At 39.3% G+C, this 18,010-nt stretch overlaps 1 protein-coding gene across 1 annotated transcript in view; it reads right to left on the bottom strand.

Moving 5' to 3' along the window:
- Positions 1-18,010, bottom strand: part of CTTNBP2 (cortactin binding protein 2) — a 97,984-nt gene that overhangs the window by 64,718 nt on the left and 15,256 nt on the right. The window contains exons 2-3 of the mRNA XM_075274206.1: positions 16,547-16,654; positions 1,604-1,828 (exon numbers count right to left, since the gene is read on the bottom strand). Coding sequence (XP_075130307.1) covers positions 1,604-1,828; positions 16,547-16,654 — 333 coding nt within the window. The remainder of the gene's footprint in view (positions 1-1,603; positions 1,829-16,546; positions 16,655-18,010) is intronic.

Here is an 18,010-nt window from a genome sequence, read left to right as displayed (position 1 = left end):
TTAAAATGTATCTATTCTGTTATAGAACAGGAGGAGCTGAGCAGATTGATGTATAGGTTGTTTTTGGTTTTTTTAAAGGAAAGGATTCAGTAGAACCTGTCATTTATAACATTTATGTCTCTGTTCTCTCTATGCTTGGATGAAGCAACTGAATCCAGTGGGAAGTCCTAACAATGACTGAACATACAAAAGAGAGCTGTCAGACACTGAATCTTCTCCCACAAAACTATATACCAATTTGCTCAACTTTTGCTGCTCTATAAGATGCCAACTGCAGATTACACAGGATTTTCAAGGTAACGGGTTCCCCTTTAATTACCTGTAAGATTGGGGAAAGGGGGGGGGGGGGTTCCACCAACAGCATTTCTTGGACCAGGTAAGTAAATTAATACTCCCCAGACAACCCTCTTTAAGAATAGTCATCGTTGTGCTTAGTAAATTAACATAAATACCATATGTTCACAGGAAGAGAATAGGCGATCACCTGACAGGACTGGCAGGGGTTTATATCACATGGAAATCAAGCACTGGGTATACTGAATACCTATATGATGACTACTTCTTTCCAAGTCATCATATAGGTATACTGAATACCTATATGATGACTACTTCTTTCCAACCTGATACACTGTAGGCTGATATAAGGAAAGCCAAGAGGTCTCCATATACATTAAAATATCATCTGATTTCTGCAAAACCTCTGTGTCTCTGTGTGTGGATGATTTATCTCCTTTGTACTGTCAAAAGACAGTGTTAGCCCTGTTTTTACTAGAAGTAATAAGCATAGAGATTTGATGCTCCTTTCTTTTCGATCATATTTACTTAGAGTCCTAAAGTTATATAATTCTATAGAGAATAATAGTATATGTTACCGAGAGAGTGGTTTTGTAAAAAAAAGATTTTTTAATTCATAAAAACATTGGTCTTTTAGGAACTGCCAGAGCGGAGTTAAAATACTAACAGATGCCAGGAGGAGGAGTATAACTAGCATTTAACAGGTGTCAGGCAACATGCCAGCCATTTAGCAAGAAAATTCTTACTCTTTTCAGTAAATGGTGTAACTTAAATGTGTCTGATAGGAAAAAAAAACCCTTTATTACACTGAATGGTAACATGAAAACCAACTTGAGAAATATGGGCATATTCCTCCGTGAATAAAGCTGACCATACACATTAGATCTCTATCTGTCAGATCACTGGCAGATCCATTTTATTCTAGCAGCATCTGCTATTAGTTGTATACTATTAAATTCTCAGCAGCTTTCACCAAATTTAGCTGAAAAATGTCTTCAGATAAATCAGTTTTGTGTATGGCCAACTTAAATAATCTTCCTGACCTTTGGGTGATCTGGTTCACATAAATGCCACTTCTCCATACTGGAAATACTAATTGAATATTTAAAGTTTCTGATAGAAAGCATTATAATATATAGGATGCGGGTTAGCAGTTGCTATATGTGACCTTATACACTAGTTGGTTCCTGGCTCGATCATCATATTGGTCCACGTGTACACTATTTTAGTCAAACAGACAGAAAGATGGACAGACATTGTGAAGGTGTTTTGCTTAGGCTATAAATTAAGGAAATATAGAAACACTTGCCTTTCTTTGCCTCCTTTCAGCAGCAGCAAGTTGAGCAGTCATCCTCTCTTGCATCTTCCTGCAATGTGCCATGACAGCTTCTAAGATCGTAAGAGGGTTGCTACAAATTGGTTTCCTCGCTTTGTCAAAAGCACCTGTTTCACAGTCTCTTTGAAGAGCAAGGAACGGGTCTCCAAGATTGAATCTTCCATATCTTTCTTGCACAAAAACTTCTTTTCTTCGTGCCTTAAAAATAGAATACACGGCATTAAATTAAATCCTGTATATCATATATATTTAAAAGTACAACCAGTCTTTAGTTTATGGAAACAGATTTCTGTAAAAGCATCATTAGTCAAGTCCTTTAGTCTGCGTTTGCCTCCACCTCATTCAGATGGACATCCAGTTACTTAACCAATGGTCTAGGTTTTGCATTTTACCATACTGTTAAGATAACAATGAGATACCAACCAAAGTGAGGTCCTCACATTCCTAGTTCACCCTACACTGATACAGACTCTGCGATCACTTAGTCAGCCATTTTGTTTGGTAAGAGATTCCAGTTTAGTATTATAGAAAAGGGTTTATATTACTTTATACTCAGAATCATATCCTAATAGCAACATATTTAGTTTTTAGCTCATTCAGTTAGGAAACGACTAATGAAAAGTAAAGCGCATCTGTCACCAAAATCATGTTTTTCTGTGCGCTCTGGAACATTCTTTATAGAATCACAACATAAATATATTCCGTATTATGTGACTCATGGTGGGAAGAGTGATATATTTTCAATTCTGCCAATCTTTCTGCAGAATATAGCGTGGTACGGCTGCTACATAGAGGATTTCATTATTATCTGGATATCTGATCTAGCAGTTGTGCCACTCTTCACATAATACATTAATGCCAATTCTTTAGATTAATCAAAGGTCCTTTCTGGATCTAATTTTGGAGGGAGAATTGTCACAGGTGCCATTTTCATACAGCCATATAGGAAACCCACAGCACATACAATACAGTGTAGTATACTGGCACCCAGTGCACACTGTCAGTGGGAGGACTAACATGCAAACATAACTGCTCTACAGACATAGATTTTCAACACGAACAAGAGCCATTTACAAGATTACATACGCAACGGTATCCAAATTGGACATTACATAAAGCAGATGTTAGAAGAAAAACAAACACACTCAGTTTATTTCCCCCAGTCCATCAAAGTATTATGATGAACCTAATAAACCCTTTTTGTAAATTCTTATAGCAGAGAATATAATACAGTCAATGAAATTCTTAACAGATATCTGCCAGTATTATTACAAGATGATATTTTTTGTGTTCTAATACGAGAGGGATATCATTTTTCCACATGTAAGCATTCCAATCCTGGGCAGTATTTTGTACTGTAAATTCTCCGACACATGGTCTGACAACCATGGTCTCGGTCACTAAATATGCACATGTTGTCAATATGTTAAAGGGGTTGTCCAGGATAAATAGATATTTATAATCTAAGCCATAACATCCCTCCACCCACCTTCTAAATTACTTAGGTTACCAAAAATCTATATTTATCTAGATCACTGGGGCAGTCACAGGCATGTTTTCTGATTTTACGGTGATGTTCCATTTCTGGAAGGGAGGAAATGAAACATCCCCTATACTAACCCCACCCCATCATACTTACCTGTCCGGTTCAGGGCAAACTGTTGCAGAATGTGTTCGTGCCATTTAAAGTTTATTTTTTGCCAATTTAGAATGTCTAAAAATGATACAATTTCACAATTTCTGCAGTTATGTAAAAAACAGTGGGACACTACAGTTTTAAATTTGTTACAAATTTCCCTGGAGAGAGAGAGAGAGAGAGAGAAAAGTTTTGCTGGTAATAACCAGAGCTGAAAATTAACCTGAAACAGACATTGACTGACAAACTTCACATCACCTTCACTGAGAATTTGAATTGCCTTGTGTATCAATATAGTCTCAGAGAACAGGAAATGACACATTGTTGTCTATAGCAAACATTTATTGGCAACATTTCCAGTGTATTCCAGAAAATGCAAGATTAAGCGTATATTCCCTTCACAGAAAGTCAATGTACATTGCTTTAGTATACTTTTTGACTGGTGGAAATTTCACTGCCAGGAACACACCCAGTGCAGAACTTGGCAAGGTCTCCTGCCAACAGGTTGTGATTGAAAAGCCACTGTAAGGCTAGGTTCACATCTGCGTCAGAGTCTCTGTTGGAGACTCAGCAGAGAAAAGAGTCCTGCATGGAGGACTTTTGTCAGTTTAAGTATAGAAAACAGTGGAAACCCAACGGACATCTGGTGGGACCCATTATACCAGCTGACCCCAAAGACGGAGAGCCCTTTGCAAGTGTGAACCTGGCCTAAATTACATTGATTGCTCCCTTCTCTAGGGCAGGTTCAATACATAAAGCCTGATGTTAGGTCTGGCGAGTTTATGGAAATTAAAAAATAAAGCTTTCCACATGGATCATTCTAATTGTTCTGTGAAATGATGAACAGACTCCTTATAGAACACAGTACTCTGTGTGAACTCAGTTCTTCATATATTAGATTTTATCTATTGACTAGTTACTAATGAAAAAGATAAAATAATGATTAGTCACCCATATGACATGAAGTACTGCCTCGAGTTACCACCAAGGCACTCTGCTGGAATTCTGTATAACTTATATTTCTGCTTTCAGGTACAAATGAATTGCCTTATCCAGTATTCCAGCAAGAGTAATAGAGAGTGTCACGATTCATGTCTAGTACTAATTAAATGTCTTTTTTATTTAGGAATACATTCATGTTTTCTGCTGATCCAAACCTTTAGGGAGCATTCACACAGAGGAGGTTGGCGCTAATTCTGGCATGATAACTCATGTTAAAATTGGCATGGAAATAAAGCCTCCCATTGACTTCAATGGGTTCCTTTTTCGTGCGTAACCCATTGAACTCAATGGGGAAAAAAAGCCTCCCAAAGATTTCAATAGGTTCTGCATGGAATACAGAACCCACTGAAACTCCTTTGTCTCCATTGATTTTTTCTGAAAAACATAAATCTTCATGAACTCTGAGAGAATGCTATAAAATATGCAAAGCTTGTTTCAATGAATACTTATGAAACTAAAGTAAAAAGAAAAAAAATACAAAAATAAATGACAACCAAGCCGCTCACATCTGGACTCAATCAAAACCAGTTAGCTACAGAAAGATTAATCAAGACAGCGCTGCATAATCTTCCCCAGCACACAATGCTTGCCACAAGGAATAAGATCTGAAAGTTCCAAGCAGCTATGCGGACTGTACATGGAAGACAAGACAAAACTATATACGCTACCTCCTCTACAGACCCTCACATACAACCATATTTGGCTTTGTGGAATTGCTATATTCCTAAATATAAACACTGAGGCCAAGACTCTGCAGCTCTCAAAACTGTGCAAGCACAAGTTAGACATTCAGATCCCAAAAACCAAAATTATTCAGTTTAATGTAACAGAGGAGATTAGGGACTATTATAGAAGATGTAGCTGCTGTTGTCACAGCTGGCTCCGAAGCCTGAGGGGGCTAAAATGGAACACTTGTAATAAAATTTGAAGAGCCTGTTACAGAATTTGTACTGGGGCCCTTTTAGTTATGCATCAAAAAGTGATGAACAAAAAGATCCATGTTGCTACATGAAAGGTGTAGTTTATCTACAAGGGAAAAAGAGAAAACAGTTGCTATGGTGCCAGCAGCTTTATGAAACCCCATTTTGTATGGAAATCATATTCTGACTAGTTTCGTGAACCTGTAGTTCTTCATCTAGTGCTTTTTATAACTATATGCTAAAAAACCTGGTAAGAAACAGACAGAAATGTGATTTTAGAACTGGTGTATTTAAATAGAATCTCAGCTTCAGCACAACACCAGAACCACTGTGCTAAGTTGTATAAAACCGGAGATACAGTTATTTAAAGTGAATCCCACCTCTTTGGCAACTGCTACATCTATACATAATGGCAATGCACATTGTGTACTGAGAATAGAGAGAACTTTAGGCCAAGGCCCCACGTTGCAGAACTGGTGCTGAGATGCTGGAACAATCCCAGGCACAGTGCAAGAACCAAGTTCAGCGGCAGGCCAGCTTGAGAGCTGCCAAAATGTCGGAGCAATGCCAACAACACGCTCATTATATGGCGTCCCAGTGCCCAATGCCAACAACACGCTCATTATATGGCGACCCAGTGAGCTACTGAGATGCCGGAACAATAACAGGCACGGTGTGAGGAACAAGTTCAGCAGCAGGACAGCTTAACAGCAGCCGAAATGCCGGAATAGGCAAACCATTGACGGTAGCAATTTGCTAAATATAGGCGGATCATCAACGCCAACAACCCGCAGACGAAGTCGCGGGCAGAGGCTAGTCAGTATCTAATCTGTGGAGGTTCAACACCAAGACCCCCCGACAGATCAGCTGATCTTGCTGCCTCCATGCATTGAAAGGTACAGCAGTGGATGGATAGCAGAAGCAGTCTGCTACTATTCAAGCAATCTGAATAGAGCTGCCATTCCCTGACACCACCTCTATACAGACAATTACACATAAAAAATAAACTCATATTGATGTGAAATATTACTAAAATACTATAGTCTTCTTTAAGGAGAATAAGCAATGCTATTCCCAGAACCATTCTGGAAGAAATTTTAGTATTGTGTATCCTCCAGGAGAGGGGAAAGTTTCACTTAAAGCCGTACCTGATAGATGGATTGCATGCAATTCCAACACTATTGTAGGTCAGACCCCTGCTGCAAATCAGATGGAAGGCAGAGTGATTAAGCGAGAAGATTTCTCTCTCAGGGAACTGGCAAGGCCGATAGAGAAGATGCTGGATATGGAAGCAGGTTTTAGAGCAACACCAGACAGCTATTGCCAGATGCGAGTGGCCCGTCTCCGGCAGAGAGGCAGATGGTGGAGTGCAGTAGCTCATCCAGTTCAGTTTAATGCAGGGAAGATAGGTGGGTGGGGAGGGTCACGTCAAACATTTACATCTCCAGCATTATAAAACATAGAAACGTGTCTGTGTCGTATGAAAGAGGAGATTATCAAGCTGCAGTTATTTCCATTATTTCTAGACATATCATCACTTGAAAACACAATTGGAATTGTGCCATTTACTTACATGCAGTTGCTTTCAGTCCTATTAGAGATGAGCGAGTTCTGTTCGGATCAGCCAATCCGAACAGCACGCTCCATAGAAATGAATGGATGCACCTGGTACTTTTGGTTTGACGGCAGCCGGCCACTTTTAACCCCCTGCATGCCGGCTACGTCCATTCATTTCTATGCGAGCGTGCTGTTCGGATTGGCTGTTTCGAACAGTACTCGCTCATCTCTACTGACTATATGCTCAGTCAGCGATGTCTCTGGAAATAATCTAAGTCATACTAAAACATTATTTCTTCTTTCATGCAACACCAGAAGCATGTAAGCACTCTGGCTACGTACCTCGACCTCTCCTTCCATAACTCGCTCCTGTTCTTTTCTGCTATCTCCACTGCTGACCCTGATTAGTCAGTTACTCTTTGTATGGTGAGTTGTTTGGAATTCTGCTTTCTGGCTTCTACTTGCGGCTAAGCAATTTGTGGCACATTCCTCTGTGTTGTCAACTCTGCCAAGCCCATCTCCTCCAGTAGGCGCTCTGGTGCAAACGTCCTGAGACTGGCTTTGGCTTATATTGGGTGTGTAACAGTTTGGTTACGGTTTCTCCGCTAGCGGTCGTCAGGTTCAGTTCTGATGCTTCTCTCTATTCTGACCATTCTGGACCTTGTACTTGAATCTGAGCTCCTAGCAATAATGGTTTAAAGTGTCCCTTCCCACCTTACAGCTCTCAAAAAAGAAGCAAGGGAAAGAATAAAGATATGAAGGATTTCACAGAAAAGAACCAAAATGTGTTTGTTCACCCTTTCCCGACAACCGCCGTAATAGTATGGCGTATGCAGGGTGTGTAACTATGGCGGCCGCCCAGTGTCTACTGCGTTACGCAGTACACAACCGGCTTTAATGTCTCCGATCGGTCCCCGGACCGATCGGAGGTATTAGCTCCTCCGGCGCTGCCATGAATGGCGCCGGAGCCGCCATTTTCCTGGCGGCACATGGGCACCGCTATTTTGCTGGTGATCACTGGCACCAGGAGCAAGCTCCAGGGCCGATGTCACGTTTCCATGACAGCTGGGAGCCTTGTAAAAGCTCCCTGGCCGGTCTGCATTCACTTTCTTTTGCAGGCTGGTCTATGCAGCCTGCAAAAGAAATGATGATTTTTTTGCATTGTAATGCATTGCATTAGTGATCAGACCCCCTGGGGTCTAATAAATGCAAAAACATTAAAAAAAAAAAAAAAAGTAAAAAAAAAATATAAATTTTTTAAAAAAGTATTAAAAATTTAAATCACCCCCCTTTCCCTAGAACACATATAAAAGTAGTTAAATACTGTGAAACACATACATGTTAGGTATCCCTGTGTCCGAAATCGCCCGCTCTACAAATCTCTAAAAATATATTTTTCCTGTATGGTAAACGCCGTAGCGGGAAAAATAGTCAAAAGTGCCAAACCACCATTTTTTCACTGTTTTGATTCTGATAAAAATTTGAATAAAAAGTGATCAAAGCAATAGCATTTCCCAAAAATGGTAGAACTAAAAAGTACACCCAGCCCCGCAAAAAAAGACGCCCTATGCATCCCCGTACATGGACATATAAAAAAAAAGTTACGGCTGTCAGGATATATATGACTTTTAGAAAAAAAAAAAATTTAACACAGTTTTGGATTTTTTTTTAAAGGGGTTAAAATGTAAATAAAACCATATAAATTTAGTATCCCCGGAATCTTAACGAAACACAGAATACAGGGGACATGTAATTTTGGCTGCACAGCGAACGCCGTAACCAAAGCCCGTAAGAATGTCTCTGAAAGGAGGGGAAACAAAAACGAAAATCAAAAAATGCCATCGGCGGGAAGGGGTTAATAAGGTATATTACAAAATTTATTAAATAACCCAAATGCTACCAGAAATCCAAATGTTGTTCTAAAGTTTAGTTATGTTTCAAGTTTGAAACCAAGGCAATTTAAAAAAACAAAAAAAAAAAACGACAAATTATTTCTTTTTATGTTTAAGCTTTTATGGGCAGGAACAGTCTCCTTTTGTCTCATATTTTATTAATTTGCTTTGAATATTTGTTAGAGAGGCAGATGATGGAGTTCACTAACTCAGCCATCTTCAGAAGTGCAGAAAGAAATGAGTGGTCAAAAATCTGTGACTTCCTGTGCCATCTGGATGAAGCTTTCATACATAAAAGACCCTAGATGTTGGTGATACATGGCTCTCTCTCTCCAATACTTGCATTTCCCTATAATATAACTATTAGAGATGAGCGAACACTGTTCGGACCAACCGTTCCGAACAGCACACTCCCATAGAAATGAATGGAAGCACCTGGCACAGCGACCGGCCGCCAGCAAAGTGTACGTGCCAGGTGCTTCCATTCATTTCTATGGGAGCGTGCTGTTCGGAACGGCTGATCCGAACAGTGTTCGCTCATCTCTAAAAATCCTGGAACTTCTATTTCTCCTAGAAACTCACGACTAAATTGACACCTGGGTGTTACCAATTGAAGATATGCCCTTAAATAGTCTAGCACTGTTCAGCCGTTCAATAAAACAAATTTGAGTCCTTTGAGTAGTACAATTTTTCTAGATTTCCATGCAGAATAGAACAGCAATCACACCATGCAGAATTAAATAAAGAGTAAAGATGCCACAGAATTGTTCTTGAATGGGGAACCCATAAGCTAATTGAGAATATTCAACATTTCCAGTTGCCTACATAGTTTTTACTAACAGATCAGTGACATTTACAAGCATCTTATCAATGCTATGGTATAACATTACTATTATACATTCAGGATAAAGAAATCCAGTTGAACACGTGCTTTGCTTTTTGGTTATATCTTGGTTCTACTCTTGGGCCTCATACACATGACTGTGTGCATATACAGTAATGTACATGTTTTCAAGGCTAGCACATTGACCCATTCATTTCTATGATCCCATACACATGACCGTGTATTTTCATGGTAGTGTATATGGGGGTGTGAGTAAAAACCAGGACAAGTCTTATTTCTGTCCGTGCTCACTGATCTCCATAAATAGGGCTATAGAGGCCCGGCAACACGCTCGGTCAGGTTTATGTCACCTTACTTGCTTCATTGCAGTTATTATTATCAATCCTCAGTCAAATAAGTTTGATGCTATAATTGTGTTACATTAAGTTTTATGAAGTGATCATAAGCTCTTGTATGTATTTATAACCTAACTTGCTTACCACTTACTTAAGAAGAAACACAACCCTAAATGTCAGTGGATTAATGATGACAGTTCTAAAGAGGCCTCCAAAGATGTGTGATAACTGTAAATGGATGAAGAATTATCTAGCTGAGAAGTATCATCACAACGTGTCCTTAAGAGTGTCTGCAAGTAAAAAAAATAATAAACTGCATCAAACACCAAATGCAACAAATTCAAGAACTGCAGAATTTGTGTAATGTTTTCCATCCTAGACTCTCATCTTTCCTTATTGACCCTGCTTTCAGCCAAGCTGCTGATGTAAAACTCAAAGCCTTAGAGTGTTCTGTTACCATGATAACATGATCATTCTGTATAAAGATATTCATGCGGCTGAAAGCAAATCATGCCAATATGTCACCTAAGCCTCATCCCTTATACACAGATAGCACATAGCTCATATTGTTGTTGCCTCCATTTGCATGTTTTCACCTTGGACAACTGTTCACTTGGTATGGTGAAAGCTAAAATGAAACAGCTCTCGAAGATGGAGATGTTATGTAATTTGTAATTCATAGAATTATTAGTGACCATTTGTATCAAAATGGTCACCATTCAGACAGCAAAGCAGACACTTCATCCTGCAAAACACATTAAGTACAAAATGCAACAAATTCTGTACCAGTATAAGGCTGCTTACACTATTCTTTATGTGTGGAGAATAAAATGGATTGGTTAGCTTTTTCAAACTACTTAACCAGTTAAAAAAAGGTCTTGTGAAAGTACTTCAGGAGGAGAACCCTGTCATATCACAGCCATCTTTCAGAGCCAGTAGTCTCAAATATCAGAGCATATGATCATTGACCAACATGTAATATATTTCATTATAAAAAGTACATTTTATCTGCCTGAAATAACTCCCTAAACTTTCTGCCACTAGGAATCTCCCTACAAGATAATTTGCTGCCCACTCCCCATTACTAGGGAAGGTCCTTCTTTAGAAACCAACAGGCTCAGGATGGATCACAGGAAGTGGAGGGGGGGGTATGTCTATCTTCACAGACTCTTCATGCCGCTTTCCCAATTGTACTCAGATCTTTCTTTTTCTGTGTGAGGGATTTTTTTTTTCCCTTAGGAGCTATATATATATATATATATATATATATATATATATATATATATATATGTACAGGTTCTCCATTTTTTTAAGTAGTCTCCAGTAGAAGTAGAAACATTTATCTTAGAAATGCCACATAACAGGGCCATGCATAACACGTGAATAAAAAGGGTGCAGTCACTAAATAATTCTTGGCACAAGTTTAAAAAAAACATAGGTATTAACAATGCAGGTCAACACCCTTCTGCTACAAGCCAACTAGAAGGCCAGCTTGTTTTCCCTATACAGTTAAACCTTGTTTTTACTTATAATGAAAACATTCTTACAAGGCAACTTACATTTTTGGCTACCAATCTCAGGCCTGGTTGACATCTGCATTCAGTATTCCATTCGAGGAGCACGCTTGGGGACCCCCTGAACGGAATACCCAATGCATTCAAAAGCGGTTAGCTAAGAAACCACACGGATCCCATAGACTATAATGGGGTCCATGTGTTTTCCACATGAATCAAGCGGAGAGAAAAGTGATGCTTGCAATGTGGTTTTTGGTTCATGCAGACACCGCGCGGAAAACATACTGACCACATTACAGTGTATGGGGTCCAAGTGGTTTCTTCAATAACCGCTTTTTCATGCGTTCAGTATTCCATTTGGGGGGGTCCCCAAGCGGACTCAACGGAATACCGAACACAGATATAAACTAGGCCTAAGAATGTTACTGAGAACATCAGTTTACATACCTTTAAATCTAGATTCACCTGTGGATGTCTAGAATATAGCATTTAAGTGCAATGGGTAATTTTTTTACTTTTATAAAAATATGAAGTTGTTGCAAATTTGATGCACCACAATGAGAAGATCCGTGGATCTGTGTAATGAAATTCAACCCAGTTCATTGTGATTTTAACTATGTCCTTCTGGACTACTGCAAAAACTTGAGTAGGACTGGCTCTGCTCCATTACATGGGCATTATTTATGTGTTAAGCTTTGGAAATTGCCCACTTGAGCTTGTCACCATACTTTACAAACTGTCTGTGGTTTTAGATGATCCCAAAATAGTGACAAATAAGTTGTGAAATTCACAATAGATCTTCGATAGGCATAGCTTGTAATTCCTCTGTTCTAAGAAGATGGCTCTCACCAGGAAAAGTGTTCACTTTTACAGACCTAACCGAAATGATTCAGAGGGTGATGATAGGGTTTCTAAAAGAAGATTAAAATCCCAGATTTATACTCAGTTGTATGTTTGTGAGGGGGAAAGAATTCTCTTCCTTGGTCAAGGGCAGCCTTGTAAAAAGATCAAATAACATCAAACTGCTCGGCTTCAAAAACCCCCGGGAAGAAGCAGCTCTGCAGATATTCTCTTACTAGTACAAAGTCCCTGAAAGATTGCTTCCTGCAGTGTGAATGTCTTGTATATTTAAGATAATAAAGTCATGGATTATTAATAGCCTCCCACTAGTCTTAAACAAGGGACAGGAAGAAGCAGACACCATGGGCACAATGAGGCCTGAAGGCTAGTTCAAGCTTTGCACATTCTGAATCATTCTATAAATGACTTTTTTCAGATAAAAATATTGTATTGGGTATATAATAGCTATACATTTGTATAACTGAAGTCGTTTATAGTTTATCTATAATTGCCTACAAACATATTAGAGTTGTTCAGAAGTGCAGAACACAAAAAGCATGCTAGACCTAAAGATGACGGAAACAGTGACAAGAAGATAGAATGTTGGCACTTAACCACTTTCCAGGGAAATAAGAAAATACAGACCTAAATCCAAAAATGTTGGTATACTGTGTGAAATGTAAAGAAAACAAGGATGCAATGATTTGGAAATCTCATAACCATTATCCTATTCACAATAGAACACATATCAGAAGTTGAAAATTAAGACATTTTGCCATTTTTCTTTAAATTATCTCATTTACAAATCGATGGTAGAAACACATCTCAAAGTTAGGATAGGGTTAACCAAAAGCCAGAATAGTTGGTGGTACTAAAGGAAATACCAGCTGGACTGTCAATTTTCAACTAAGTCACACAACTGTGTGTAAAAAGAACTTTGAATATACCAATATCCACAGTACTAATATAAAATTCTGAGAATCTGAAAAAATCCATGTGTAAAAGGAACAAGGCTGACAGCCAAAATTTGATGCTGCATTCAAAACAGGCCTGAATTGATAATCCAAATCAGTGCATGGGCTCAGCAATATTTTCAGAAATCATTGTGAACACAGTTTATCGTGTAGTCCACAAATGCAAGTTAAAGCTGTATCATTGAAAGAAGCAGATAAATATTAACATAATCCAGAAACATTGCTGTCTTCTCTGGGTTAAAGCTCATTTAAAATGGAGTCAAAATAGAAAACTGTTCTGTGGTCAGATGAATCAAAATTTGAAATTCGTTATGAAAACCAAGTCCTGTAAACGCAAAAAGAGAGGAACCATCCAACTGACCACCACACAGTTCAAAAACCAGCATTTCTGATGGTACGCAGTTACATTAGTGCCTATGGGATGAGAAATGTATATATTTTGAAAGGTACCATCCATGCTGAGCAGAATGTCTCTTTCAGGGAAAGCCCACGGGACTGTGAAACATAATGAAGGTATGATATGTATGCAGGTCACAGAGCCGATCCCGCATGGTGTTAGTGAAACCAACTACATATTCAACGCTGCTGTTGGTGGCAGCAGCTACGTGTGGTTCTGTCCGATGTGGAATTTTTTTTTGCACATGACCAAATGACTAACTCATTGCACTGTGCAAGATCTGCAAGCAGAGAATTTGCTCTGGCCATACAGAAACAAATGTAGGAACTACATCTCTGTGCATTCACATGAACAGAGATTACCAGCTGATTTCAGAAAATAGAATTGGCAGTTGTACTGGCAGAGAAAGTGAGAAAACACCATCTGACTACTTCTCCCTGTGATCTTCTTCATAATTTGGTTATATCCACACCTAGCACATGGTTGTCATTATTATCATCACTGTCTGCTTCCCTCCTTCACCATTCCATCAGGCATGCATAGAGATGCATGTCCTGGAAACAGGAATATGTGTCCAGCCATCCAGCCGTTATAACTTTCACCCGGCCAAGTTGTTGTTGGTGCTGTCCTTGTTGTGCCATACCACTTGTGAATTACACTGCTTTTCGCCCACTGATGGCTCAGCCTCATTGGAGGGTACCAAGCTGTTACCGTTTCTCTATGAAAGCGTTCCCAGTTTATACAGTGATTTGTAGACCTCTCCTTCAATGTGTAACCGTGGGAAAAAGTGCATGCCACTGACGACATGTGGAGCAGAAAATATAGACAGGGATAATACATGGTATTCAAGGCCTACTGGGTCACTGTTTTGAGGACACAGAGTGGAAAAGCAACAAGGCCAGGTAGTAGCACTGACACCACCCCAGTTGTGAAGGCCCAGTTGCAACATCAGGTAGGGCCCATGTGCCTCCTCTGATTTCTCCTCACTGGACCCCTTCCCACCCCCAGATTCAGAAAGGCAAACTATTGATCCCACTCCTCATTCTTCGGGAGTAAGGTGAATCGTACATGGAGCTGCACATGCCAGAGTGTCTTTGTGAGCAGGAGGAGGCAGTAAAGTTGGAGGCCATCAAAACTGTCAGCAGGGATAACTAGATCTTCAGTGAGGTCATCCCTTTAACATATATACTATAGGAAACAAACTCATGCAGTAACGGATGGAAGAAGAACAACTTTCACCACTTGGTCAAAGTCATTACCCTGGCGTGGGGCAAGAGGAATTTGAGGAGAATGAAGAACAGCATCTGGGTCATTGTGGTAGAGGCCCCAGGACTCCTATATTAGAGATCAAGAAAGAGGAGAAGGCTAACCCTTATTTACTTTAAGATAATGATGATCATGATGATGACAAGGATCACAAAGGCTAACAGGGCCAAAAATGACAAGTCCCTGGGTCTGTGCACACCCTGTATGCTTTGTTGCTCACATAGTAGCAAGCATATTTTTGGATTTCTGTACTTTTATAATGTTTATAATGTCAAAATGTCTCCATGGTTTCCAAGGAGAGACAGAATTGGCATATTATTGAGACAGACTCTGTACACAGCTTGACTGACATTGTGCCACAGATATTTCATGAAATTCTGTAAGTGTCACTCCTCCAACACAAAGTTTATTTAAAAGCCTATTGTTCTCTTTCCATCTGGCAGGCAGTTCAGGTATGCTGACAATTTGCTACAAATCTGTAGCTGCCCATGCCATAATAACAAAATAAAACAAAAAAAAATCCCCACTATTGCTTCTCCCAATAATGGAAAGAATATGCAAATCTGTCTCCCAAGATGTAAACAGGGAGACAGTGCCTCTGTTATGCTGCCCTCTGTCTCCCTGTTTACATCTTGGGAGACAGATTTGCATATTCTTCCCATGTTCCTTTGCAGTGGAGCAACTATGGCTATAAGTCTCCACACACCTGAGAAGGTGGTCTCTCCCTAAGGAGTGACGTTATCCCCACAATCTGTTCTCCCAATAAGAAAGCCAAGTTGGTGCAGCATTCTGCTTCCATAAAGGGAACATTTTTTTTTTTTTTTTTTTTTTTGGAAAGTCACTTCTTTTTCACTTTTTAACCAGGCACACTGCCACAAATTTTTCTTCAAAATAAGAAACCTGTTGCATTAAACTAGCTAATGTTTGTATAAAATATAACCGCCATGTGTATGAAAAGAAAAACAAAAACAAAGAACAGGCAAACATCATTCCGCAAAACTAACAGCTAATTTTTGGAGTGTTTCAAATGTTACAAAGTGTAAAAAAGTGGCAGGGCAGTGGATGGCTAAACTAACAGTTTGTATCCACTGATATGTCGCTGTCCCTTTGACATAACTTCAGTTGTATTTGCCCTAGAGAGCTAGAAATGGGTTAGAGTCCTAGGAACCCTGTGTGTCATACATTGTGTCACAAATCAGAGTTTAAATTGGCTTATAAAAAACTAATTCGACCCAAAACAAATCTTTGAATCGAACCACCCAAACTCGAAACTAAACAAATCTTCAAAGGTTCACCCATCTCTACTTGCAATTGTTGGTAGACTCCCTCCCCATTGAGGGATTATCTGATGTATTTAAGGTAGTGCTTTATGTTTGCCACCCCATTGTCATCAAAATATTAGATAAAAGGAGCAGGGCTCTTATAAATGTTCGTGGACAAGGTCCAGCATTGCCTGTTGCAGCCCCTGTGGTCAATAAGAAACAAACACAAAACCATCAATGTGTTAGTAACTAGGATGCAAAAGAAAATAAGTGAGGGGGGCTCCCTAGTGCAGAAATCACAGGAATGCATACAAATATGGACGGACACATACCAACACAATGCGTTACTTAGTAACATTAGTAATTGTCAATTCTGACATTTCGTAAAGTAGCATCTAACAAATTTTCGACTTGCTACTCTCATTAAAATGTGTAGTGAATTATTAAAAATAAGAGAACATGAGAAATAAAACTTACCCTTAAGGCTTCTATCACGAGGTCCCTTGCTTCTAGCTCTCCTTCTAATATACTTAAAAGGAAACGCAGTTCCGGCTTGCTCAAATTTTCCATATTAAAATCTTTCGTCTAGAAATTAAAGAAAGAAGTTGTTATGAAAACAGCTTATTAGTCGCTTCTGTCTGGCATGTTTTGAACAAAGGAAGATTTATCAAAACTGGGAAAAGTGGAGGAGTCGCTTACTGAACCAAATTAAGTGTGAGAACTGGGATATCATTAGTTACCAATCTCAATCAAAGCAAATGTTCAGCTTGTATAATATCACATTGTTCTGTGACTATTCCTATATGTATTCAGTAAGTAACTAAAGATACTGCACTGATTCATGCCTTCTATAGCACAATATATTAAGACTAGAGGTATGGGCTGAAAATACCATCTGCGTGACAGTAAGGCAAAAGTGGCTACTGATGCTGTTATGAGACGGACGTCTGTATGTAGCTCAGCCTAAAACAAAGTGTAGTACTAGTCAAATGCACTAACTTCAGCAAATACATCTGAATAGCAACTTCATAAAAATATTACATCACATCAGCAGACATTGTTAAATCGTCACTATCAGCAAGACCCCACACATATTTCAACTTTTAATTAAATCAGGTATCGGTTAAGGCTAAGTTCACTTGACTGTCCTTAGAGTCTGTTGCTCTCCTTCTTGTCATAGGAGGACAGCAATAGACTTATACAGCAATAAATGTATGAGAGTATGACAACTAGGAGTAAGGTTAGGTTCACATCTGCGCCACAGAGTCTGCCAAAAATCGTCGGAGGACTTTTTTTCTCCACTGTTTTCAGTTTCAACATGACAGACACGCAATAGACCTCATTATAGTCAACGGATCTGCCCGACCCCATTCAAACCACTGTAGTGGTCCATCGCACTGCGTTTGGGTCCCTCTACAGACTCAAACAACAGAGAGCCAGTCCTAGTGTGAACCTAACATAACTCACCTTTGGTTTGTTGGGCCATAAATGTGTATTAACACCTTTAGGAATCATGTTGAGTGCAAAGAAATCTGTATTGCTATAGACATTATAAGCCTCCATAACGATTGTCAGATTATTAACAATTGGTCAGGTTATGTGTGGGATGGAACAAATGTGTTTTCAGAAGTTGTAAAGGGGAAGGGAGTCCCATGCCTCTGCACACCACATCTACGTTTCTTTTTGTATAAAGCATGCTGGCTACCTGGGCTGCATGCTGTGGGTGGGAACCCTATGGCGTATGGTCTGTGTTGAAGAAGCATAGGGAAAGTGCACAGAGGGACATAATAATTTTGGATATAATTTACGTGAGGAGTTGCAAGTTTGCTCTGGGGTCCATTAGGCTCTGGTTACATCACTAAAGATTATTTTTTAGTAATGAAAGATCTGCAATATATGTACTGTATATCTTAAAGGTGACACCTAGAACTCCCACTGATC

This window comes from Leptodactylus fuscus, chromosome 5 (assembly GCF_031893055.1).
Source record: "Leptodactylus fuscus isolate aLepFus1 chromosome 5, aLepFus1.hap2, whole genome shotgun sequence".
Classification (NCBI taxonomy): domain Eukaryota; kingdom Metazoa; phylum Chordata; class Amphibia; order Anura; family Leptodactylidae; genus Leptodactylus; species Leptodactylus fuscus.
Note: the sequence above shows the minus strand (reverse complement) of the source record. Positions and strands in the feature narration are given on the sequence as shown.